Here is a 27,409-nt window from a genome sequence, read left to right on the forward strand (position 1 = left end):
TAAACCAAAAAAAGAAATTTGGTGCAATATTCTATGGCAAATTTTAATTGTCTAGAATTGCAGTGATTAAATTAACAACACAAGTATTTGTAACATTATTTTGACATTCAGTGTGAAATCGTTCGGGACTGCATACTATAATATCAAAAAACTTACTAATACACCTTATCTTGCAACCGAAGTTTATTACTTCTAACGTTTTCGGTCTTGTTAAAAGACCTTTCTCAACAAAAATAAAGCAAATAAAAATAAAAATAACTATAAATCGAACGCTTAGTACCTTCTTAACTTCGGCTGCAAGATAAGGTGTATTAGTAAGTTTTTTGATATTCAGTGTGAAATTGAATCACAGAGCATTCTTTGGGAAAAACAACAGAATGTTGGGCTCTCATGCACCACACACCTGGTGATGTTGTGACTTTATGCAGACAAGATTATGACATTGAGAATCAGAGGCAGTTTTCTTGCAATGCCACTCACTGTTTCCAGATTAGGGAATTTTTATTGACTGACAGAAAATTTAGGGAATCTTTTGGGGGTGACATATTCACTTTGATCTTTTTTTCAGTAGTGTAAAGCATAAAAATTTTAACATGACAGAACATGTGAAATTCTGTTTAAGTATTGTGATCAAAGGTATTGTTTGGAATTATTCATTAAACAGTTATTCAAAAATGATTCCTATTTGTAAGTGACATCTTAACATGTTACATTAGGTTTCCAGACTCCAAACTGATAAGGCTACCAGCACCTGCATTAATTAGTAAGTAAAATTGGTGGCAAAAAAAATTAAAACTGGCAAAATGGTTGATGTTTTTTCCCAGAGTGACTTCTGATGATTTTTTTTTTTTTTTTTACTATTCAAAGATTTTACTTTTGTTGAAGATTGATTCATTGTCAAGAATTTTTTAAAATTTTGCCATAAATAATATTGAAAGAATAAACTCATTTTGTATAACTTAATATTGTAATATTTTTGTTGGTAATTGATAATTTTTGTTGTTTTATTTTTATTAAAACATCATACATATACTTGAGTGTTACCAAAACTAAACATTATATATGTAAATACATCTATATCTATCTATCTACTGTAAGTGGACAATGCAATTTATTAACATTATTGCTGGATAATTTAAATCTGTGTTTTCATAAAATTTTGAATATATGTCATATTCTGTAACTTGAAACTTGCAAACCATTATTTTTTAGAAGACAGGATTGTTTTCCAAACTAATTAACTCTTTTTTTTAGCATTAATTGCTGTTTATTTTTATCAATATTACAATTAGTTAAACCTGCTACTGTATATTTTTAAGTGATGATAAAAAAATTTTATAGGGATAATGTAAAAGCAAACAGTGACTACCTTCAAGACAGTTCGTGATATATATGTACGCATATACTTAAAGTACACTCTTGGTCAAAATATTTACCACTGTTTAGCACTCCAATCTAGCACATAATGCATTTCACTCATATAAGTTTGGCAGTATAGTGATATAAATGGCAGAGATAGTGCAAATGTAAGACTGTTACAGTTTTTATTGAAGTTATGATTTTAATATGAATATAATATTTGTTACTACCAAATAATCAAGCACACATCAAAGAAAGGAATGTAGGTCTAGTATTTTGCTATATTTGACCTTCTTGCTTTTACATTACTTCGTCATTTTGGTACAGATTTATAATAGGTTCTTGATCACAGCTGTGCTGAAACTGGTAACAGCCAGAGTAATTGCATTAACAAGTTCCTCACAAGTATATCTACACTACTAAAAGATACTATATATTTTCTATGATATTTACCTTGGACTTCTTGTAAGCCAGTGCATATCGTCTACATTGTTAACTTAGAATTATTGGCCAACAATGATTCATTTGACTTTACCTTGCTATCAGACTGGCACTTGATCCTTAGGGAAGAGACATGCTGAAGATCCTCAGATAATCACTGTTGTTATACTTCTGATTCTGAGAAAATAAAAGTTGTTCAGACTATCCAGAGAATACTTTTCATCTGAAAAACTAATATTAAAATTGTATGCTTGGAGAAATGGAACTAAGCAAACTCAGTGCTTCCACTTGTACCTTGATTGGTGGCAGTTTCTTTAATATTTTACAGTAGCTAAAACCCTCCTGTGGCAGAACCCAGTACAGGTATCCCTTGATTGATGATTAATTAATGCTTGATGCTACTACATATATCAAAATTGCATTAATCAAGTACCGTGGTACTCGGTACTTTACTGAACAGTCACCACCTGCTAGACCATATTTTCTGTTAATAACAAATATTTTAATTTTAATTTTGTCATCTGTAAAAAAAATTTTCTATGATAAAAATGTGTAACTAATTTAAGAATAAAATGAAGCTTTAGAGCTGCATACCTGGATAACAAACTAAGATTTGTTTCAAGTAAATAAGTTGTTGTTCATCAATTTTTAACAACTTCTTTCCAAAATTTCTGTTAGTCAACAATTTTTGGGCTCCCTGTACATTTTGTATCCTTTAGTTCAAAATTTCCAAAATGGAACTTTTAAACAATCACATTTGACATATCAGATGTATAGGAACATCATACACGTGAATAAAGGATATAACACTGTTTAAATAGTGTTATATCCTTTATGAAACTTTAAAAGTGTATGTAATATGTCTAATATGCAATTTATCTGCAGACATTTTGATTTGATTTTATGCAAACAAAATATGAAGTAAAGTTTTAAAATAAGTACTTTTAAACACAGAATACAATATCTCATTAGCAGTAATGTGTTAAATTTCACAACTACAGCAATTAAACTATGTATCTATATTGGAACTCACCTTCAGCAGGAAAATAACAAATTAACCAACATTCTGTTTACAGATAAAAACATATTTATGTTAAGTAAAGACAGCTGTTAAAGCCACATTAATTAAAACTTCTCCTGCATATATAAAGAGATATTAATTTTGCATATTAATCAAATCTCTCGTTAATTGAGGGATAGCTGTAGACAGCAAGATACATTTAGATCCAGGGATTTCTGGAAGCAATGATTCATCAGAAGTTGATTTTTGTCTGATCATTGCCTTTGCTTTCTGCAACAATGTTTCCTGTTCTGCTGTTGCTGTTGCAGTTATGGGTGATAATAATAGACTTTCTGGAAATGCATATCATTTCCTCCAATTCTTTCAATTTCTAAACAATTTTGTAATTCTCAACAAGGTCTTATGAAAATCTTTAGAATACGTTGCACAGAATCCACCTAATAGTCTACTACCAAATCAAGGCAGAACTTGATAATGCACCCCCAAGAACTCACTATTCCTATTGGTTTTCCTTCTGACTGTACATTTTAAAGAAATCTTGCAGAAAGATCTGGAAATTTCAAGAAACTTTCTGAACATCTTGACCAATCTTTTATTTGCTGCATCTGAGTTATTCCTGCTTTAGTCTTCACTTATTCTAGCTATCTTATCAACTCTCACTTCAAAATGAAATCCATTATTATGTCCAGGAGTGTAAATAAAAAGTATAATAATGGCATATTTTTTAGATCTAAATTTTATTATTACTGAAATATTGTGATAAGAGAGTTATAGAAGAAACTGTTTGTTTGTTTTCCAAAATTATAGGAGTAGGTAATGAGAAATTGAGTTTTTCTGTACAAAATGTTAAAATTTAATAAGTAACTGAAAAAATTCAAATTATTGATGTTTTAATGTTCTTAATAACACCTTCCTTCCAATCCCAAGATAACTTGTCTGACTTGTAACTTTTCCAAAAATGAATGGATTGGTGCATATACATCGTTATCTATGACCTATGCAAATTTCATGAATTTTTTTGCCACAAAAATTTTTTTATGATGATTTATTAATTAGCTAATTAATTGTGATATTGTTTTTTTATGGGAGTTTTTTTAATTAAATTGTTCTAAACTTCTATTCACCGATTTGACATTGGTAAAATTTTTTAAAACACTATTGGATGTTTTTTATGACATCAGCAGTTTTTTTTTGTTTTTTATTGGGTAGAATTTTTTTATATGTACCTTGTTTTCGCTGCCTTTCCGTATTTTAATAGCAAAAAAATCAGAAATTTTGTGTTATATTTGAATATATGTGGTAAATTATTCCATACTGCTTTAAATTGATCTTTTACATGAGAATGTTCTGGAAAAGCTGCCACCAGCTATTCTCAAGGTCAACTGGTTTGTAAACAATGTAGATTGCATGTGTGAAATTTTACACCTTGTTAAATGAAAGAATAACACTCCCTGCAGCTATATTTATCAAATAAAAGCATTTTTTAGATTATTTTTAACTTTTTATATAGTTTTTTTTTTTAAATATAAAAAAATTTAATTACTGGAAGGAATGCTCTGATTTATGACGAATACCTAGGATTGAAGGTGAAATAAACTTTGATTAATTACATGCAAAGTTTTTCAATACTACAATTAATATTCTAATTTAAATTATATACTAATAAATTTTTCCATATCTGATAGCGTAATTTTAGAAATACAAGATTGATTGTATTTATGAAATACAGTAAATACTTTGTAATATAATTTTTATTTTTGTAAGGATAATTTTGATGCAGTTGTTTGATATTCTCTTCTTTATGATAATTATTTAGATTATCAAATTTTAAATATGATGTCAAAATAGATCTCTCTTTATTTGTTTTGAAAGAACATTGGACTATATCATTAATATGTTGTTAAATAATTTTCATAATTTCCTATAAAGAATTTTTATACTATAATTTCAGTTAAATTTTTAATTTGTTTACCTAATAGAATGTAATTCTTGTAATATCTATAACTTCCGAGAATTAGAATAAAAAAATAATAATTTTCTTAATTAAGTGTAGATAGAATGTTTGAAATCATTGATATTTATTTTCAGAGTGTTAGTCAACAAGATTATTCTTCCAAGCTTGAAAATTTAGGCATTAATGTAAAGGCAAAAAATTTTCTTGTCTTCCAAGGAGCTGTTGAGTCAATTGCCATGAAAAATCCAAAAGAAAGAACTGCTTTGTTTGAAGAAATATCTCAGTAAGTATTTCCTAAAGGTTATCAATTTGAATCTATAATTCAATAGGAGCTTTGTTTGTTTGATTTTTGACAGCTTGTCCTTAGTATGGAAATAAATTTGAACATATTAATTAAATAAAGCTATTTAACTTCAACTTCATAGATAATTATTATAATATAACTATAATTGTATATGCAGTGGTCGCTGCTTATTGTCATCACTGGTTAATGTTATCAGCCACTTAATGTAATCAAATTCCATTTTCCCAACCAGTTCTATATTTCCTGTGTAAAATCTTGATAATCAACCAGCTGCTTATTGTTATCAGATTAAACTAGGGCATTTATGATATTTATAACTAATAAATAAGAATTAGTTTAAGAACATTTTGATTTTGAAGCATTGGTTATTACTTTTCTAGAAGTTAAAATAAAACAACTCTCAGAATCACTGGGAGGGATAATTAACCCACAAGAACTTTATTATATCCCGGTAACGACAAATTTTAATTAATACTATTAACGTTTTCGACCATAATCATGGTCTTTCTCAGGTTTTTTGACCAGTACAATTTGAATATGGAACATGTTGAACAACGTGTTTAAATTATTTTAAAATTCCAAACATTTAAAAGTTAGAAGATAATTTTTTAGCCGTAAGTGCTACAATAGTTATAAAAACATCCTTACAAATAAATAATAAGATGTACTTAATACAGTTGCTGGCCAGTCTGGCTTTGTATATTTCCAGGTTGCAAAGGTGCTCCACCTGACATGACATTTTCACTAATTTGGCCTTATGGAGGTCTGCTTGAAAATTAATATCTCTTGGCCATGTCAGCAGCAGGAATTACTTAAGCACAAGGAACTTTTTGCACCTTCCTCAGCCTAGTGCTCGCTTACAAACATGTAGCACCAATCACCACATGCAAATAGTTTTACTACTTCTAATTACTTCTTTCTCATCACCTCTGCCTTTGTTGTGGCCAGTTGTATACATATATTTACGCTACTTCTCGTGACAACGTACACATTTAAGCACTTTGCTGCTTTGCAGCATTTCCTGGGTTGTACTACACCATATTCTCCAACTAAATCAACAACTTCCTGGGCTCCTTTTGTATTAAGACTTGTGTCATTATTCTGTTACATCTCTTGTTTTTACATCCAAATCACATTATTCAGGTTTCTCTGTATAACCATATCCTGTCAGCAACAATTGTATTTATGTTGTATTACTATTTATCTTTGTTATTATGTACCTCTACTCCTGTAAATAACTTGTAATTATTGTATCTAGCTGGAATTTAGATGTATCAATACTTGTAGATAATGTTATTTTCTTTGTGTAACACCTTATTTTATCTTTGTTACTTCTGTGATTCGTGTATTGCAAACAAGCTGCACTATATTTTATCAAGTTTCCACACCCGGCAGTGCACTGTGGCACCGGGAATGTACTTATTTTGTATATAATAAACTATATTGACATTGACTGACTGTATTTTGGGGTCCTTGGTGTAGGTGGCTAGGGCGGTGGTATGTTTTTGGTTGGCGATATCATACCCATGCTCTTGTATTCTTTTGCTTAGTAAGCGCTTCGTGGATCCAATGTATACTAGATCACGTTGGAATCTGTGGTCTCTGAGGTGAACCACCATGTATACACCAAGTACCCTACTTTCCTCAGTCCTGCCCTTGCCATTGTTCACTAGCCCATACACTGTGCTAGATCTCTTATAGGCAATCTTTGTGCCTTTATGGGTAGCAATCTCTTTATAGATGGAGTTTGGGTGCTGGTTGTATTGCACCACCATGCATGATTGGCTGATGCTGTGAATATGGGTGTCATTGTGCACAATACTCGCAACACACAAGTAAAGCCCGATGACACCCATATTCACAGCATCAACCAATCACATATGGTGGTGCAATACAACCAGCACCTAAACTCCATCTATAAAGAGATTGCTACACATAAAGGCACAAAGATTGCCTATAAGAGAACTAGCACAATATATGGGCTAGTGAGCAATGGCAAGGACAGTACTGAGGAAAGTCAGGCACCTGGTGTATATATGGTTCCCCTCAGAGACCATAGATTTCAATGTGATCTAGTATACATTGGATCCACAAAGTACTCACTAAGCAAAAGAATACAGGAGCACGAGTATGATATTGCCAACCAAAGGCATACCACCGCCCTAGCCGCCTACACCAAGGACTCCGAAATACACACTGGTCAAAAAACCTGAGGAACACCATGATTATGGTCGAAAACATTATTTTTAATTAAAATTTGTCATTACTGGGATATAATAAGGTTCTTGTGGGTTGATTTTCTAGAAGTGTTATTTAATAATTATCTTTTTGCCATTTTCTAAATATAACACTGATTACAGATTTATTATAAAGTGTTCTGTGACAGTTAGTATATCACCAGTTGAAAACTGCTGTTCTATGATTGTTACTTCTGAATAAGATATTTTTAGAACATCAAAATCTGTAAATAAATAAACATTGGAGTTACCATTGTAATCTTGTATCTGTTTTTATTTATGAAATAATTGATCTTCAGTTTTATAGTTATCACTTATTGTGCTATTCTATTAGTATTGTAGAACAGGGATGGCCAGACCTTTATTTTTATTTTTTTTCTGAGATTGGCTTCTGCTATATTAAAACTAGTTGTGCTCTACTGGTAGACTACAACTAGTTACTATGCAACAGCAAAAATGATGTCACTCTACTATGTTACATAGTATGTAACATAATTTTATAGTAACATCTGTTTGATACAGGTGTTACTATCAACTGTGACTTCCTACTATATGTATAGTATAAGCATGTATTCATACTTTCTCTCATTCATCATTTAATATTGAAAGTAATTTAATAGGATTTTTTTTAACTTGATAAAAATATAAGTATTATAAAATTGTGAATAGCAATTTATTAAAACTTTATCAGGATTAACTGTTGACAACCCTGCTGTAAACACATGCCCTGTTCATTGGCTGTCCTCCAAGATGGCATCTGCCAGATATTGTTATCAGCCACTTATTATCATCAAAACAATCTGAACCAATGTAATCACAATAAGCAGTGGCCACTGTATTCAAAATTATATAAAATTGAATATTATTTGAATAATTCAATCAAATCAATTATAGATGAAAAATGCAATAATACTACATAAAAAATAATAATAATATCTGAAATGAAATTTATTTGGAGAATGTTATATGTCTCAGTGTAAATAGAATATTCCATTAAATATATATCTATTTTTTGCTTCTTCTGTTCAGACTATTACAAAAAATTAAAACACAAACCCAAATCAATAAGTACCCAACTCTAAAGTAGGAGGCAAACTTCTAAAAAAAACTTAAAGAAGAAAAAAACATCACTGGTTTTTATTTTTAGACATTTCCATTACTTTTAAATATGAGATTATTATTAAAGGCTGTGATTTTTATAAGAACTTTTTACTTAACATTTACTGTTTAAAAATTGAATATATAAAATATCTTAGAATAAAATTATGAGTTTATTAATTACTAATGATTGATTGATTGAAAGAAAAAACAAGAAATATATATAAATAATAATAGAAGGAATTAAGAAGAGAAACTGCTTTGTTATAAAGAGTTATAGAATAAAAATGATATTTACTAGAATGAAATTAAATAATTTACTGGATAGAAAAACTTTTTAAAGAAAATTTTACAAATATTTGTTTAAGGTTGCTCATTCCTGCTATGAAATGCTGATTATTTAAGCTTGATATTATAAGATCATTTTTTTTTTTTGCTGAACTTTTATTTTAGATTTCTTGACTGTTTATTCGGTACTTCAAAACTGTTTATTATTGTATTGAAATAAGAGTTATAAAACCAAAAGTCACTTTGCATTCCTAATAAAGCAGAAGTTTTATTTATTAACATAATTTTATTTTAATATTCTTACTGGTTAATGATGCTACTCGTTTGCATGTATAAAAAACTAGTTTATAGTAGATTTTAAAAATCTTTTTATTTGTGGAAATTACACTTATTTTTATTGAAATAAAAATAATTTTTTAAAAATTAAATTAATTTTTAAATAAAAATGTTTTTCTGCATTTAACATTAAAAAATAATCTGCAATTATGTGGTTCAAATGATTACAGCTAATGGTATTTGGAGAAATAGTTAATGTGAAATCTTAAAAATTGTAATAATGTAACATATAAAAATTTACATTGATGATAATTTATTTAAAACAATAAAAATGTAAAAAAGAAGAGGATATTAAAAGTACACTACTGTGCTAATTAATGTGAACACATCATAATTAACACAATTTTGCTTTTTTTTCGCAGTTGGCAACATGTTTGTCATTTTGTTTTACTGATCTGACAGTCAGTGAGTAATAAGACATACCAAGCTACAGACGTGTTACATTTTGTTATTTTTTCGGATTATTGCGTTTTTGGTGAAGTTAAGCTGAACTGAGGTTTTATTAGCTTTTTTTGAAGACGGATATTACTCCCAAAAAGCACACTAAGATTGTTACTTTGAGTGAACACACATCAATGACTCAGAGATATTGCCAAGGAGTGTGGTGCGAGTTTAGGAGCTGTAAACAAGTTTTTGAAGCAACAAAGGGACACTGGGATGATTGAGGTGAACAGAAATGTGGAAGGAAAAGAAAGACAACAGCAAGAGATGAAGCTTTTTTAATAAGGGAAAGTAAATTAAACCATAGGAAAACTAGTCAAGAACTTCAAGACTTAGCACATGATGGAGTTATTGTTCATGACTCCATCATACGAAAACGACTTATAGAAAGTGGAAGAAAAATGGTTAGACCTGAAAAGAAACAGTTATTGACTGCTGCCATGATGAAAAAACGATATGATTGGGCAAAAAAATGTGCTGGACTGTTAAAGATTGGAGGAAAATGTTGTTTTCAGATGAGAGCCATTTTTTGGTACAAAGACAGCGATCCTGTTACATTAGAAAAAATGACAATGAAAAACTTACGGCAGCTCATATTGATCAAACAGTTAAACATCCATTAAAGATAGTCTGGGCTGCTTTTAGTATAAAGGTACCAGATTCCTTGTGCCGGTTGAAGGCGTGATGAACTTGCAAAAATACAGAGACTTGTTAAAACAAAGATTGGAAGTTGAACTAGGAAAAGTTGATGCCAACAATCAAGCAGTATTTCAACAAGACTCGTCTCCTTGTCACGTTTCTAAGATCATGATTAAACATTGATTAATTAAACATGATTAAACATTGATTAGACATGATTAAACAAAGATAAAAAGATATCATGCCTTGAAGGGCCAGGAAATTCACCAGATCTTAATAGTAAAAGCTAGACTTCATAAAAAGATTGCACAACAAAAACAAAACTGATTGATGCTATAATTCAGATATGGATTTGAGACCAGCAAATAACAGAAAACTGTAAAAAACTTATTGATTCCATGCCAAAACAAGAAGTTATTAAAGCCAAGGGAGGACATATTTCGTATTAAAACAATTTAAATCATATTCATTTTTCGATTCTATTCATCTCTGACCAATAAATGTTCTTTTTTTTCAAATTTTTACTTGTGTTCACATTAATTTGCACAATACTGTAAGCAAACAATAATTTATTTGAACAGAATCATTCATTTATTTATTTTTTGTGTATGTTTCTAAATTGGTGTATTTTATATTAAAGATAGATGTTTATTACTGTTTTAGTCTTATTCATATTTTCTTTCATTTTAAAGAAAATTATATACAAAATTTATATTTTATCATATCAGTTCAGTTCTCAAAATATCTGGTTTTTAAATATACTAGTCTTCTTTTAATGGATTGCTTGGGCTGATGAAAATCATTCATTGTTCCAAGAATCCGTTATATTGCAAACAATGGATTTCTTGCACATCTGAAAGAATATTCATTATTCAAAAAAATTTGTTTTTTTAACTTCCTACATATAATAAATAACTACTAGAAATTATTTAGTCTCCTGAGATCTTTATTCTTTATTCTATAGAAACACATTTATTGCAAGATTGTATATTATGCCGCATGTGTATGCAAAATGTTGACAGAAACTGTACATACTAAAAGCACAAAAAGAAGCAAATTACATATGTTCATTAGTGTTTCACTCAATTTCACAATTTGTTAAAAAATCACCCATTTTGGTTGGTTTTGATGCCATTTTCATGCCTATTGAAAACAACAACCACTTGATATTAGCAGTCATGTGCAGCTTGTTCATTTATCTGAAATTCATTAGGAAAGTTTTTACAACTTGGAAAGACTTGATGGTGTCAGTAAATTTTGGCACTACACTTGGACAGTGTCAGAATGTTTACTAGGTGGCCCCTTCTTAATTATATCAGCCTGATGACTCTTTTTGTACAGTTCTTCAATTGTTCATATCGCAGATGTACCAAGTGAATCATTGAACTCTACAAATTCCTAGAAAAATCTAAATATTAACTAAGCATTGAAAACTATGACATTTGCAATAGATGGGGCTAGAAAAAAATATGTTATTCTGAAATATGGATCTGCTAAAAAAAAGTAAAATTTCATTGATTTGGTAGGATCTGGGAAAAGAAACTGGTATTCTGTAATCTGTTAAAACAAGATTCTAAAATATTGTTCATAATTTTAGAAGAAATTTTTCAGAATTATATTCAGTTATAGTAACAATCAGAAAATATTTAATAATATTTAACTAAAACAAAATTCTTGTTTTAAAATTTTATTAAAAAGTGCTATTTATTACAAATATTTCAGTTCCTCTGATCACAAGGATGAATATGAAAAATTACGTACTGAAATGATAAAGGCAGAAGAAGATACTCAATTTACATATCAAAAGAAAAAAGGAATTGCTGCTGAAAAAAAAGAAGCTCGTTTAGAAAAAGAGGAAGCAGAAAAATATCAACGTTTAAAAGAAGACCTGGTAATTTATCAAGAAAATTTAGAATTTTGTATTGCATTTAAACTTTATTTCTAATGTAACTATAATATTAATTACTACTACAAAAATATTATGACTATTTTATTAGTTTTGTTATATACTTTGGGGTTCAACTTTTCATGTTGTTTTATAACGATCCATGTTACATGTAATCAAAGATATTGTAATTTTTTTGGTTGCAACTTATAATAATTCTTTGGGAGATTCCAGAGTGAACTTGTGCTTTTATACAACAAATTTTTAATTTTTCAGTAAGACTGTCTTAACCACTTAGCAGTGAAGGATGGATATATTCATTAAATTCTTTTGGGTATTGCCAAAAACTACCACGAAAAAAAATTCGCCTAAAACATGAATTATGTAACAATAAAAAAAGACTTTTCTTTACTAGACACAACTGTTTACAAAATCTTTTTCTAAAATGGTAATGAGAAAAAATGCGCGGAAAAAATACTTTAAAAATTTCTTACGTTTATTCTCCACTACTTTGGGATAGAACCATACCTGACTAGTCCACTGTTGAAAGGTTAAAATTTATATATGAGTAAACAATAAGCTATAAAATGTAACAGTTCCTACAGAATATAGAAATTGTAATCCTCTTTAAATTTATAGATTAAACTTTATTATTTTAAAATAATTTTAACAGAAGGAATGTAAAACAAAAATAAAATTGAGTAAAGATTTAGATATTAAAAACTTTAATATCTAAATCTTTACTCAATTTTTAATAGACTTTTTTCCCCATGCTTTAACCAATCAGCATAAATTTTATTATGCTGATTAGTAAATGAGCATTTTAGACCACTGATCCAAATTCAATTGACTAAAAGTCATGTGAAACTGAAGAATGGGGATGTCTGGACTGAGTGTCTTTCATCAGATTATTCATTCTGATTCTTGTCAGCTGTCCATAGGTTTTTTTTTCCATCTTTCATTTTGACTAGCTTGCTTTCTTTTTCTGCCTATGGTATATAGAAATTTACTGAATAGAAAACTAAATTATTGTATTGCTCTCTCTCTCTCTCTCTCTCTCTCTCTCTCTCCTTTTATTATAGGATTGATATTTCTATTTTTTTACCCAAATAATCCCCATGGTTCTGCATAAAATCTGATGAACTTTTGTAATCAACTGCTTGTGCCATGTAACCACAAATCCTTATATTTATATAAATAATAATAATAGTTTTATATAATACAGTTATTTAAACTGTAAATAATAAAAAGTTAAACAAAGAATAATCTATGAGAAGACAAAATAAATGCTATAATTTAAAGTCTGCTGTAAATTAACAGATATAAAGTTTTCAAAAATAGGCAGATGGCACTTAAATTAAAATTGCTTAGACTCCTTGTCATTTTGGGCACTAGAATTGGCTTAAAATATTTTGTATTTTGTGATCTCAGATTTCTTTCTGGTAATAATCTCAATGTCCCCCTTTTGAATTACATCATGTTTGTTTTTCTGTGATAAGTATTTTCTACTCAAAATATTTTATTTCAGTCAGTCAGTAAGACTAATTTAGTTTTATTTTATTAGATTATATTAAATTTTACAGATTACTTTTAATATATATATAAACTCATCATTGTAAATTAATTGATATTATAGTTATGTATACGATAGAAAACAAAATTAAAGAAAGACTCATAACAGCTTGATCTCATTAATTTTTATTGACATTCTGCTTTTTAAACATTTAATAACTCACCCAGCTTAAAAAAGAATTCCTGTAATTATATCTGCATAAGTGATTTTGTCGTGTGATTTGAGTGCTTTTGACACACTGCCTTGTGATCAAAATCATGTGGTTAAGTGTAAATTAGATTCTAGAATTGGATGGAAAAGAGCTGGAGCTGTTCTTTGGGAAATCAAGATTTTTTAGCATAAAGTTAGAATTAAAATTCAAAGATTTTATAAAAAAATCTTCACAAAATTTCATATTAGACTCTATTCTTTGCTAAATAATTCAGTTTTATTTATCCTTTGTTTGTTCAAGAAAATTTACTGAACTTAATGTATTGGATTATAAAATTTACTAATTATCATTATATAATATATTAAGTATTTGTTAATTATGAATTTGACATCATAGCATTAATTTTTGATAATTAAAATTCTTGTATGCAATCTAGAATACAAAAAGATGGTTAATGTGTCAAGATACCAATATTAAGGTTTTTGGTGAACTTTATAAAAACTGTTTAAGATGTTCAATGAAACAAATTTAAGTTTTTATCTCTAATTGCTGCATCACAATTTTTACTTAATGATGGGGGCAAAAAATGGAAAAATGAAGAATGGTTGAATTGAATGAAGAATTAACAAGAATGATTGAAAAAATCATAAAAAACATCATGGTAGCGAGAAATGTCTATTTTTCTGACAAAAAAATTTGTGATATTGGAATATTGTAGAATGGGAAGAGTATTATGGATTGGTTGAATTTGATTGACACTACTGAATATAGACTCAAACTTCTTTTTGCAAATCAACCACTTTTTTGTGGTCCAAATCACATATAGAGATAATTTGAGATTTAATAATATAAATTTATAGATGTGTATTTTTTTAATTTCCAATAAACAAAAAGTTTTATCATTATTTTAATAGGCAGCCAAACAAGTGCAGTTTCATTTATATAAATTATATCATAATGAACAAGACATGGAGCGTCTTACAGAAGAACTTTCGCACAAAAACAGAGAATTAGAAAAAGTTTGTAGGAGGAGAGAGAAAATTGAAGAGGAAGTAAAAGATAAAAAAAAGGAACATGGTAAACTTCAAAGAGAATTGGCCAAAATTGAACAGCAGATCAGAGAGGCTGTAAGTAAATAAAAAAAAAGAAAATGTAACCTATAATTTTCTCAAATTAATTAGTCTTAATAAATTATAATATACAATTTATTCAAATAGGAAATAGAATTAAATAAAAAACGCCCAGCTTATATTAAAGCTAAAGAAAGGACAACACACATGCAGAAGAAATTAGAAACAGCAAAGTGAGTAAAATATGCAGATTGTAAATAAAATTGCTTAGATTCAATTTAAATCTGGTAAATATTGACATGCATTAAATTTTTAATACTAAAAATTCAGTAGAAATAAATATTCCTAGATAAATGCCAAATTTTCAATTATTACAGCCAGGTGGAATGACTGCCTCGAAGAAAATGCGGGGGTCTGAAGGTCATTCCGCTTGCAGCTCAGGTAAAATGCTTTCCTTATGTATTGTTGGTGCTCAGCCATGACTATGGTATTTGGAATGAAATAGAAATTGCTGCTTCCATTTTTATAAGATTCAAGTTATAGCATGATCTCTTTCTATCTGATTTGTAATTCAGAAAACTGTTTTTCTGTTTTTTAACACAATTCTAATATTTACAGAGAAAAGTTTTTGATAAATTAAATTCTTGATTCTGGATTATATTTTCTTTTTTAAAAACTGCTAGATTATTAAATAACTCTGACTTGTATAGCATATACTGTAGATTAAAACTGTTTATATTCATTTTTAGAAAGTTTTCAGGATTATAAAATTCTGCTTTATGTATTTCAGATTTTGTAATAATCTGTAAAAGAATTAAATTTATTTTGAAAACTTTACAAATTTTTTTATTAATGCCATTCATTAAAAGTAATTTGTGTTTCAGCCACTTTCTTTGAAAAATGAAATATTAAAACAATTTTCTTACAGCTTGTGATAGAGAGAAATTACTGTGATTTTGACAAATATATTATTAACTTTGTCCTAAAAAAGTTTGTTATATCATATTATTTCAATTAATCATGCATATGTATTATATCTTTTTATTGTGTTTTTAAGTTGTCCCTTACATCTTCATAAACAATTAGTTTATAAATGCTTGTTTTTTTATTAACTGTCAGTTCAAGATACTTCACAGAAATTTTACAATGTAAAAAAAAAAGAATTCAAATTATATCTGTTTTAAATAATCTTTAATGAAAAAAATTACAGAAACAATTTTTTTCCTTTTAATTTTGAAAATGTTTGGATAGATCTTTGGATTGCTTTCTAAGATCAGCTAAAGCCAAACTAGTCTATCATTGTTGTTTGATGATTCAATTTTACCAAATTACACATTTCTATCATTAAATTGAAATCCAGTGATATAGAGTTATAAAGAAAAATTTGCAGAGTATTATCTGACTATTATTATAGTTTATATCCCTAAAAATATTGTAAAATTTTAATGTAAATGATGATAAAATTACAAAAATAAAGAATGTATTTTAAAGAAGAAAGGAAGGCAAGTTATGTTTGCTTATTGGTGGCACCAAAATAATTTTAAGAATTTAATGTAAACTAGAGAAATTTTAATTCATTTGCCTCTATGTCCTTATTGTATACTATTTTTGTTATATTATTGTCTACTTTAGACTTAATATATTAACCTATTCGATGTTAAAATTTTTATTTGTTGCCTGTGACGCCATGTTGAATTTTCATTGATGTTAAGCCTAAATTTTTTTTAAAATAATAATCGTGTTTACTGTATTGCAAAAAATTGTTTATGTTTCACAAACAAAATATATATATTGAATAATATAAAAATGAAAAAAATTTTATTTTAAAAGTTTGTTTTAATATAAAAATTGTGACGCAAAGCGACATCTAGTATCAAAAACGTTCCAATGTAAAATCTTTATTTTTCACCTGGTGAAAAACCAGGTAGAGAAATTTTAATTTGGGAAGAAAAATTGATATTAATAATTGCCTGCTACAAGATTAACAAATAAATTAAGTTTAAAGCTATTAAAGTTTATACAAAATTAAAAGGCTGGAGAACACAAAATTTGATAAGTTTAAATGTTAGACATGTAACAGAACTGAGTGCACTGCTATTATCATTGCCCAGAATAGCAATCATTTTTGTCTTAAACAACTATAAATGTGAAATTAATTAGGAAAGTATTTAATAAATATGTAAGTTATATCAAAATATATATAGTTACAAAAACTTTTAAATCAAAATAAGCTGTAAGTACTGATATTGTCAACTAAATCTTTGAAGAAAGGGACAAACAATCCACCATTATTTGGACCGTTTATTTTGAAAGTGGTGTAAGTCCATTTTTGGAAAAAATTGAGAAAACACATAATATGCATACAATTTAGTGTGAACTTTTTATTTATAAACAATTCACACTTAACATTTTAAAATAACCATAAGCTTTGATCAATTGAAAATTTATCGGTAAATGACATTGCATAACCATTGATTTTGAAAGTGGTGTAAGCCCATTTTCTACAGTGTAAGCATTTGGGCTGTCCATAAATTACATGCACATTTTTCTTGAAATTTTTACTTTCCCCTCTTGTTCCAGTTTTTCCAAATTTTTGTAACCCCTTTCCCTCTATGGATGTCCAACATAACTCTATCCCCGTTAAAACCTTCATCACTTTATGAATGATAGATACCATAAGTAGAAATGAAGCATACAAGAAACTTTGAAATAAATATAATAAAATGCATACTGTATAAAATTTAATGAAATAAATGGATGCCCACTAATACTCAACCCCCCTTGTCCGACTTGTCTTAACCCCCTCCCTCCCTTTCAGTGTGGACATCATTTAAAAACAGCCCCTTACAACAGAGGAGTAAAACTATAAATATCCAACAAATGTACAATTTGATGGAATGGAAAAAAATCCATGTAATGAATCTAAATGAAAAGCAGTGTTTAATGGTAAGCTCATAATAATGATAAACTTATCATAAAATAGTTTAGCAATAAGTAAATATTTTAATGTTCAGAATAAACAATACTATTTTATTTCTTGTTATTATATATGAACAAAATCAGACTAAAACACAATGTGTTTCAAGTGAAATTAAGTTTTACATAATAGAAATTTAATGAATTTTACAGTTCAATAATTATGAAAGTGGTGTAAGTCCATTTATGGCCCAGAAAGAATATATTAGTTTAGTTAAATTCACATAGAAATCCTTATGCAATCAACTTACATATTTCTAAAGTCATAAAAACATTGTCAAACTTATTACACTTTATTTATATTTTTGAATCAACTAAAATGCAAATGTTTAAATATCTCGAAAGAAGAAAAAATGGACTTACACCACTTTCAAAATAAACGGTCCATTTGTTAGTTACAGTTGAGTGGAATGCAATGCTATAGCAAACTGTATCATTTTTAATGCACTTTTTTTAAAAATATGCTTAAAAATTTAAATATATTTTAGGGATTACTTCACTTTTGTTGTCTTCTGTAATAAACAAAAAAACTTAATAATCTACAATGTATTTTCTGAATTTTTTTTATCAAATAAAAGTATAAAATTCAAAAATTCTGAATAATTCATACTCAAACTCTAATATTTGTGAATTAAATATTAGGAAGCTGTACTTATTAAAATATTTAATAAATATTATTAATGACAAATTGAAATTGGTTTACCTTATATGCAAATTAAATTTAAAGAAACATTCTGTAAGTCTGCTTCTGAGGAATTTTTATTAGTACATTTATTATCATAAATATATTATAAACCAGAGCCACATTCACTAATACAGACTAATAACTAAAAAATCTGAATGGCTTAAAACGAAGAGGAAATTATTATTTTTAATCTGAAGTTTATATTTTAACTTAGATTACATTGTAACAGTATTATGGTTAGTATATAATAATAATTTATTTATATTCAAAATTCATGATTACAGATAATTTTGTATTTTTGATTAAATATTATTCAAAGATACAAATAATTATATATTTATAATTTTGAATAAAATATCTTTAAATTTACATATAAGAAATTTATTTAAAAGTGAAGTACTGAATCTAAGCAATTTTTTCCATTATTAAAATTTTTCAATAAAGAATTTGAAAGAGTAATACTTCTTACAAAATCCAATAGGAAGTCTCTTAAAGCTGCAAAAAAAGTTCACGAATCTCATGAAGGTGAAGTTCAAGATTTAGAAAAAGAGCTAAGAGAAATTGAAAAGAGGCAGGAGGAATTTGAAGAACAGTTAACCCAAGAATCACAGTCTGAAGGTCGAGATTTAACATTAGAAGATTCTCAGGTATAAATTTTTTGGCTAATTTTATTGTAATTACAGTCTGCTTAGTTTGTCTGAAGATAATTTTCATTGGTGTAAAAATTGCATTTGTAGTTCTTTGTCACATGATACACTTTTTTTTTTAGTAGTTACCAAGCACATGCATACTGAGCAAAATTCTGTTTTCTTACTGAAAATTAGACTTTTAAGCACCTATTTTGGATAGTTTACTGAATTGAATTTCAGCTGAATACTTTAATGTTCTCTCTGCATTTATCATAATCATAATTAATGGTGAAAATAACATTTTTTTGTAAAATGTTCTTTTTAAAACATATCAGTGCATCAGGAAAACTTTGCTTTCCTGATGCACTGACATGTTTTAAAAAGCTGTTTTACAATTTTTTCTACCATTTTAAGAGACTTGATTAGGCTTAGTACAGATATTGTACATACATGCATAAAATAAAACAAATGTGGACAAAAATGGAAAAATATTTTCTGAAATTTTTGCTGAGACTGATCAAACAAGTTTGTTTGGTACTCACTTAACTCAAAAATTTTGTAAAATTGTAGCCAATAGAAATGATGATTACTCTAGTTACAAGGTCCTCTCTTGATTCAAAAAATGACAGATAAGTCCAAACATCTTTCACAGGCCAGTAAAAGATAAATTAGATATAAGATTTGATATATATATTTCAGATTGATTATTCAAAATGACTAGTTTCTAATGTATTTCATTTTGATGTTTGACACTTGTATTAACTGTAGTTTATGTATCTGTATGTCATTAGGTCTAAACAATATATACAATATTACAGCTTTAAACAATTTACAAACTTATTACAATGTCAGTTTACATAAGTTATGATATTATTTAACTAAGATATTTTTGCTAAGAAGTTGAAGTCTCCAGAATTGTTGTCCTAAACCACCAAAAAAGACCATGATGTGACTTCTGAAATGTGACTCTTCACAAGATATTTGACTTTAAAGTTTTGATGACATCACTTTCATTACTCATTTATTAATCTGTAAATGAGTTTTTCTTGTGCTGGAAAAGAAGTTTACTACAAAAGTCACAGCAAAAATATAAGAATATTGAATTTTGAAACAAAAATATATTTATATATTTTTTTTCTATTGATTTTATATTTATATATGTTGCAGTCAAAACCTGTTTTTAGTTAGAACGCGTTTTAACAAGTTGATACTAGTTTATACTGGATGTCTTTGTTAAAACCAGTTTTGTCTAGTTAAAACTAGTTTAAACTAGTTTAGTCTAGTTAAAACTAGTTTTAACTAGACTAAACTAGTTTTAACTCAAATTCATTTTTGACTAGCAGTAAATTCTAGTTTTAACTAGACAAAACCAGTTTTGTCTAGTTAATTTACTGCTGTACATGTTTTGATTTTAGATAAAACTAGTTTTAACTTTTAACATTAGTTAAAACTAATTTTAACTACATAAATGTGTTTGGGGGAAATAAAGTTATGTATAGTGATTCGGCAGAAGATGCCTAACATCTTGCTTATGAAGGAAATTATAGTGCTAATTTGGGTTTTGGAGTCCTCTAATAAAAATATCATATTCTGGAGTATGTTTTTCAAATAAAACTTTGGAGTTTATTAAAAAAAATTGTATATTGTGTTTGCAATGACGACTTTTTCACTGTCTGGCATTTTACGCATCTCACCCCAAGTATCCGGCTGAGATGCCAAATGCCATTAGGTAAGATAACAAATATAATTGCATAAAATTAATTTTTGAATTTTTTAACCAAATTTAATTTATTGCATATGTAGTACAAAGTACTTCATAGCAAGTATAACAGCACAGTATAAATATTGTTAAGTTTCCGCCCGTTCTAACGTGTTCTATAGCTAGCTGAAAGCTTTTTTTGTCCAAAAACCTTTTTGAGAAGTCCTTATATAATTGCTATGCATATCCTGCAATAAAACGAGAAAACAAAAATTTATTAAAAATAGGCAAGTTACCCCAAGAAAAATGTGGCATCTTTTGGGATTTTGTTGGGGTAAGATGCCTAGTAGAGTCACGTGCTCCAGCATGTCTGATCGGGATCGGTGGTAGCTGACAATGGAAACTTTAGAACCTTAACTACATCATACATTAATTGTTTTTCGCAGTTTTTAATAAATTATATTTTAACTTTTAGTTTAAAATTACTTTAGAAATATTTCACAACAAAAACTTCGTTCTTATCTAGCTTTTATTTTTCTCAGATGCAGAACGGTAGCCAACTACAGCTTTCTGCACTCAATATTGGCCCACGATTTATCATACAAATACATGACAATATGTGACGTCACCATTTGAAAATATCAAAAATTAGGCATCTTACCCCAAATCACTCTATATGTTGCAGTCAAAACCAGTTTTTAGTTAGGATGTGTTTTAAATAATTAAAACTAGTTATACTGGATGTCTTTGATAAAACCCGTTTTGTCTAGTTAAAACTAGAATTTACTGTTAGTCAGAAATGAATTTGAGTTAAAATGCATTCTAACTAAAAATGGGTTTTGACTGCAACATATATAATATATATGAAGTTAAACTCAGAATTATAGGAGACAGGGATCTTAATGATATATATTGTTGATGTTACTGTAGAATGAATGTCATATGATAAACTTGATGAATGCATCTTAAATTGGGTTGTTAACTCTTAACAAAATTGTTTATAATCTGTTAATGCCTATTCATTGTAATTATTTTGTTTGAAGTCTGCTTAATATCAAATTATTCTTTGATTTTAACTATGCTTATTGATTTTATTCTTAAGTGGAAACATTTATATAATTAGGTACAAGAATATAATCACTTGAAAGAAGAAGCTGGCAAATTGTCTTCTCGATACTTACAAGAATTGGATTCTGTGAACAGAGACCAAAAATCTGATCAAGATAGATACGATAACGAAGTCCGTAAGAAAACTGAAGTAGAAGCCAAAATTAAACAAAAACGTTCTGAACTAGATGAAAATGTTAGGAGATTGGAAAAGTTAAATGAATATATCAGGTATTTATTAATTTTTCCTTGAATTTTATGTTTTTTTAGAACAAAATCTTTGAGCATGAAATGTAAACAAATGTATAAATTTTTAAAAATAGATTTTAAATTATTTTAAATATCAAAAAAAGTTTAATTTTATGAATAATAATGATAATTTATATGATTTGAAAATAATAGTGCATGATTTACAAGCAATTTATAGAATGAGTGAATCAAAAATTTAAAAGTTTTTCTTTAAACATTGTCATCATATTTTTATATTAAATATCCTGGGAAAAACTATTCTATTGTCCTGATCATGATGTGTGATGATGATGTAATTGTATTTAACTTCTTTTGAATTACAATCAAAAATGATGTTTTTATATATTGCAGGATGTATTTAGACTCCCTTCTCAAATTTTATTGTAGATTTGAAAACTTACTAAATATATAATATAAATCATAGAATAATTTTAGTGCCTTTTGCACTTTTATTGATACCCATTTTTGGTTTTAATTGTTTGTTGATCATCATCATATATACATATACAGTGGGTGGTTGGTTAACGAACATAATACATTCCAAGACTTTGTTTGCTATCCGAATTGCTCGTTAACCAATTATTGATTTACCATAGGCTTTTGTGGGAATTTGATTAATTCGTTCTGGAGATCCCAAAAAATAAAAAAATATATACTTTCTTATTACATTTATATTTTATTTTTATATTTTTTATGTATTACATTTATTTATATGTAATAATAAAAATGCATATACACACAGTCTTGTATTTTTATTAGTCATGTTTTTTTATTTGTAGGGTTAAAGAATCTGCCTAATGTCAATTGCTTTTCTCTCTACTTCAGGATTTTTCAGAATTAATTAATAGCATTGTAATTGTAGAGATCCTCAAGCCTAATTAACCTCAACTTGGTTTGGATGCCATTCTAAGACTGTTGTTCTGACATCCTCCCACTTCTTCAAAAGTTCTTTAATAGCAGATATCGGCATTAATCCTCTTTTTCAGAAAAAGACATATCTTGCCGAGTTTCTCAGTGTTTTTCATTCAAGAGTTCTTGGCATTCTTCTGTCGTCAAATCCATTTCAGGTTCCATTATGAGCTCTTCAATGTTCTTTATTTCTCAGATGTGATTTTTGTTACTCCTTTAGCTGATTGAGTCTTCTTGATTATACAGTATCTTTCTTCGATGAGATTGAACTGCAGCCTACTGTAGACCTGTCAAGCCTTACTGCACAGCAAAATCAGACATCATCTGCCCATTCTCTACCTTTGCTTTTGTGAGGATCAAGGGCATAGAATTTTGATCTATGTCACTTACTGACTCGCAATTGTTAGATTGGCTCACTAAAACTTTTTCTAGGAGGGCTTTTTATAATGTTTATAGAAGGATCTAGGGGATGAATTCTAGATCTAGTCAGGATTCCTTGACATCAGTTAATCAGATTTATTGTACGTGGATTAACACGCATATTGATTCATGAAGAAGATGGTGAAATATGTTTGATTCAGATGACGTAAGAGACATTTCTTTAATGATAACAACAAAATTTTAATGAAACAAAAATAAACAAAATTATACAAAATTGAATCAATCATCGAATAAAGCTATTTCAAGAGAGAGAGCTCACAATTTCTGTAAAAAATCATACTACCTCACATCATGTGTCTTTTTGTCTTCTTCTTGTATCTTTGGTTCTGGAGGAATGTTCTTTCTTATGTTCTTGCACAGCACATAAATAAACCTTTTCTCTTCACTATATTTACCGACTTAATAATTCATTTAGGAGACTTCGGGAATCGGTTATGGGCATTGGCCTTTGGGAGCTTATGTGGAATACGTCTGTCCTCTTTTGGGTCTTCTGGTGTACTCCTCAAATGATACTAGATTCTTTCTCACGAATTTTCACCAATCGGCATCTCGTATTTTTCCACATGAACAGGAAAAAGGGGATTTTACTGAGGGGTTGACAGTTCTCAGGGTGACTAAAATTTTAGGAGATAAGGGAAAACCAAAAAGGATGTTCAACTTCCGTTGAAGGAAGTGACTTTTACTAGTTTCCTTCATTTTAGAAAATATAATTTTTCCACCAAAATCATAGGATATTTTTGTCTAAAATTTGAACTTTTTCAATTAGATTTTTAATTAATCACAGGGGTGGTTCACCTCTCACACTATTATACTCTCACTTCTCGAAAATAAAAACCCACGCAAAACTTAACAAGTGCCCACTCGACAGTTTTGCGTCTACTATAAAAGAATTGTTTCTGTCAGAAAAATAAAAGGTTGGAGTTACAAGGGAGAGTTTCAAAGTTCGGAGGAATACTATCCAATCAGTATATACCGGGTGAGCATTGATATCGATGTCTCCCATGCTCTGAAAAGTTTCAAATTGTTCCCTGAAGACAAGGGAAGACCAATCGGTATTCATTATTTTATGTCACTTCGTTGTCTGAACATAAAAATCTTTCATGAAAGTGTTCGTTAACCGCTCACCCACTTTATAAGCTATATTGTCTTCACTATCCTGATATGACATGTTTGAGTAGAAGTAGACTTTCTTTCAAGAAAACGAAATTATTTAGTTGATTGATTACATTACCAAAAAGCCCGAAGTCTTGAAAAATATTTTATGCATTATGAAATGTCAAAGTTTGATTGTCAGTGCCTCATAGAATATCTTGACAACTGAGCAGTCAATTAATTTAAGCCTAGTCTACATATTTTTAAAGATGATGATTATTGTTGGTGTTAGATAATTGGAGACAAAAAAGAGAGATAAAACGGGGCAGTAAATTTTAAAAAGAGGGCAAATTAATACAAATATGAAGATTGATTGTTTCTGTTACTACTTTGTGTGATATAAGTTGCTGAAAAAGCCAAAAATTTTAAGCTTTAAAAAATATGAGGATGCTTATCTCATAAGTCACTCATTATTAATTCAGTAGTAACAACTGATAATTATTATGATAGTTTCATATGCAACTAAATTTTTTATAATCTGTTATATTATAAAGTGTGCAGTTTATTACATGGTATGCTTTTTATTTACTAAAAATAACTCCAAAATAACAAATTTACACTGTTACAAAAATACTCATCTTTATCACTTGAGCTTTCATAATTTACACTCAAAAATGAATTATTTTATAACTTTTAATGACTATTTACATGTTAAATTTGAATAGCAAATTATATATATATATATAATTATTTTTTTCATTCAAGACATTATAAAAACCTTTTAAAAAGTATTTTTAATGTCTCTAAAATTTGAAAATAGTCTAATAGAAAAATTTAGTAGTGAAAGTCATTTATTTATTAGCACAATTCAATCTGCTACTTTTTTCTCAATCTGGCAACAATCTGGATTTGTGGCTTCCTTTTAATCTCCATCCAAGATTTGAGTACTGTGATCGTTTTATCAATTGAAACAAAGTAATACTGAAACAGAAGCATATAAAATGGTGTTGGGGTATGAATTTGGTGAATTTTGATGAAAATTTTGAAACTAGGGACCTACAACTTAACTAATGACATTTTTTTTTCTCATTATAAGTAAGTTTAACTACAAAATTGGTGGAGCACTGAAAATGTCTAACCTTAATTATTATTATTAATTTATTTCAAATTACAGCATTTTATTTATTTTTGTCTTGCAATTGATTATTCTTTCTTAAATTTTTAAAAATATTATTTACAATTGTTTAATTATTATATACATTAGGAATAATATAATTCAAATGTAACTAGTAATAATATCCTTCAGTAATTATATACAGTATATAAACTATCAGTTGATCAAAGCCGTTGTAATATTTGCCAATGTTTCTTACTAAAATACCATTTAACAAAACACAATATTAAAATATCTTTATTATTATTAAATTAGAACAAGTGAAACCGGACTCTCTGATCTTCGAACTCAAGAAAGAGATATAAGAGAAGAAGTACAAGAAGCAAAGAAACGTCTTCAGGAGATAAATGAAGAGTTAGAATCTATCATGAATGAATTAGGAGATGCCAAAGTATGTAATTATTGCTATATAAAAAGTATTCTTTCAAATTTTATTAGAAGAATATAAATGAATAATAATGTTTGTGTGCAATTTATTATGAAATATTAAATTTTATTCTGTTGTTAACATATTTACTAATCTTGTGATTTGTTGGCACAATTATGAATATTAAAATATGCCTTGGTACTATTAACAAGAAAATGCCTGATCATAAAAATTATGAATTAAAGTAAATTTTATCAATAATTTAATATTCATAATTTGTATTAATTATAAATTATATTTACCCTTAACCAAGGATGTTCAAGTGCTTCCTCAATAGTAATTCTTTCAGCAGGATCAACAAGAAGCATCTTTTTAACAAGATCTCGAGCATGATCACTAATATGATCCCATTGTCTTCCAACCATCTTTAAAAAAAAATTTTTCAATTAGTATTTATTACAAATGTATTGATAACATTTCTTATTCATGAGTTTTTTAAAAAGACCAGTTTTTTAAAATGAATATGTTTTAAAATCTTATTTTCCATTCTGTTTATTAAAATTTTGAAATTAAATATCACATTACCATAGATAGATTAAATTTGTTTTTTCAGTCACATTTATAAATTTTTAAGAAACAATAGACATTTAACAAGTAATACAAACCAAACTACACAGGAATTAATTTAATATATATTTTTAAATCATCATCTTATTTAATGTATGAAATTTAATGTACATATTTTATTTAATTGAACTTTTTAAAAACCTCACAAAACTATTTTAGTATTTTATTTAGCTTATAATAATTGAAACAAAAAATATCTATTTATTATAATTTCCAATTCAACTCAGTAAAACTTGTGTAAACTGGAATTGCACTGTAATGAATTATTTTTTCTATTTTGGCAGGTTTTTATTTGAATAGGTTTTAGTGTATTTTAAAACCAAATAATTGTCAAATTATATCAGGCTATATTACTACTACAGTAGACCCCCCTATAATTATGGTCCCTATAATTACGATTCCTATAAAACTGCGAAAAAATTGTGATGGTATCTGTAAAAAAAGGTAAAAAAACTTCTATAATTACGTGAAACGTCATCGGGCAGCCGAACTATTTTCCACCGTCAAGTGCCATGCTACGGAGAAATTACTATCGTCTGTACAGTATTATATATAAATTAGGTACTGTACATATAATTATATATTAATTATATATAAATTAGGTACTGTATATATAATTATATATTAACTTAATTTATTGTAACTTTATTATAATTA

General features: G+C 27.9%; 1 protein-coding gene across 2 annotated transcripts in view; it reads left to right on the forward strand.

The window, feature by feature from the left end:
• The window catches only part of LOC111642389 (structural maintenance of chromosomes protein 1A-like), a 45,415-nt gene extending 19,202 nt beyond the window's left edge, over positions 1-26,213 (forward strand). For both annotated transcript variants that reach the window (XM_023388735.1, XM_023388736.1), the window contains 7 exons: positions 4,910-5,058; positions 11,841-12,009; positions 14,642-14,854; positions 14,945-15,030; positions 18,940-19,105; positions 21,910-22,124; positions 26,014-26,213. In XM_023388735.1, the coding sequence (XP_023244503.1) occupies positions 4,910-5,058; positions 11,841-12,009; positions 14,642-14,854; positions 14,945-15,030; positions 18,940-19,105; positions 21,910-22,124; positions 26,014-26,206 (1,191 nt within the window). In that variant the 3' untranslated portion in view covers positions 26,207-26,213. The remainder of the gene's footprint in view (positions 1-4,909; positions 5,059-11,840; positions 12,010-14,641; positions 14,855-14,944; positions 15,031-18,939; positions 19,106-21,909; positions 22,125-26,013) is intronic.
• Positions 26,214-27,409: the final 1,196 nt, after the last annotated feature.

The sequence above is a fragment of the Centruroides sculpturatus genome, unplaced genomic scaffold, assembly GCF_000671375.1.
Source record: "Centruroides sculpturatus isolate CEXI.00-Female unplaced genomic scaffold, Cexi_2.0 scaffold1510, whole genome shotgun sequence".
In the NCBI taxonomy this organism is placed as follows: domain Eukaryota; kingdom Metazoa; phylum Arthropoda; class Arachnida; order Scorpiones; family Buthidae; genus Centruroides; species Centruroides sculpturatus.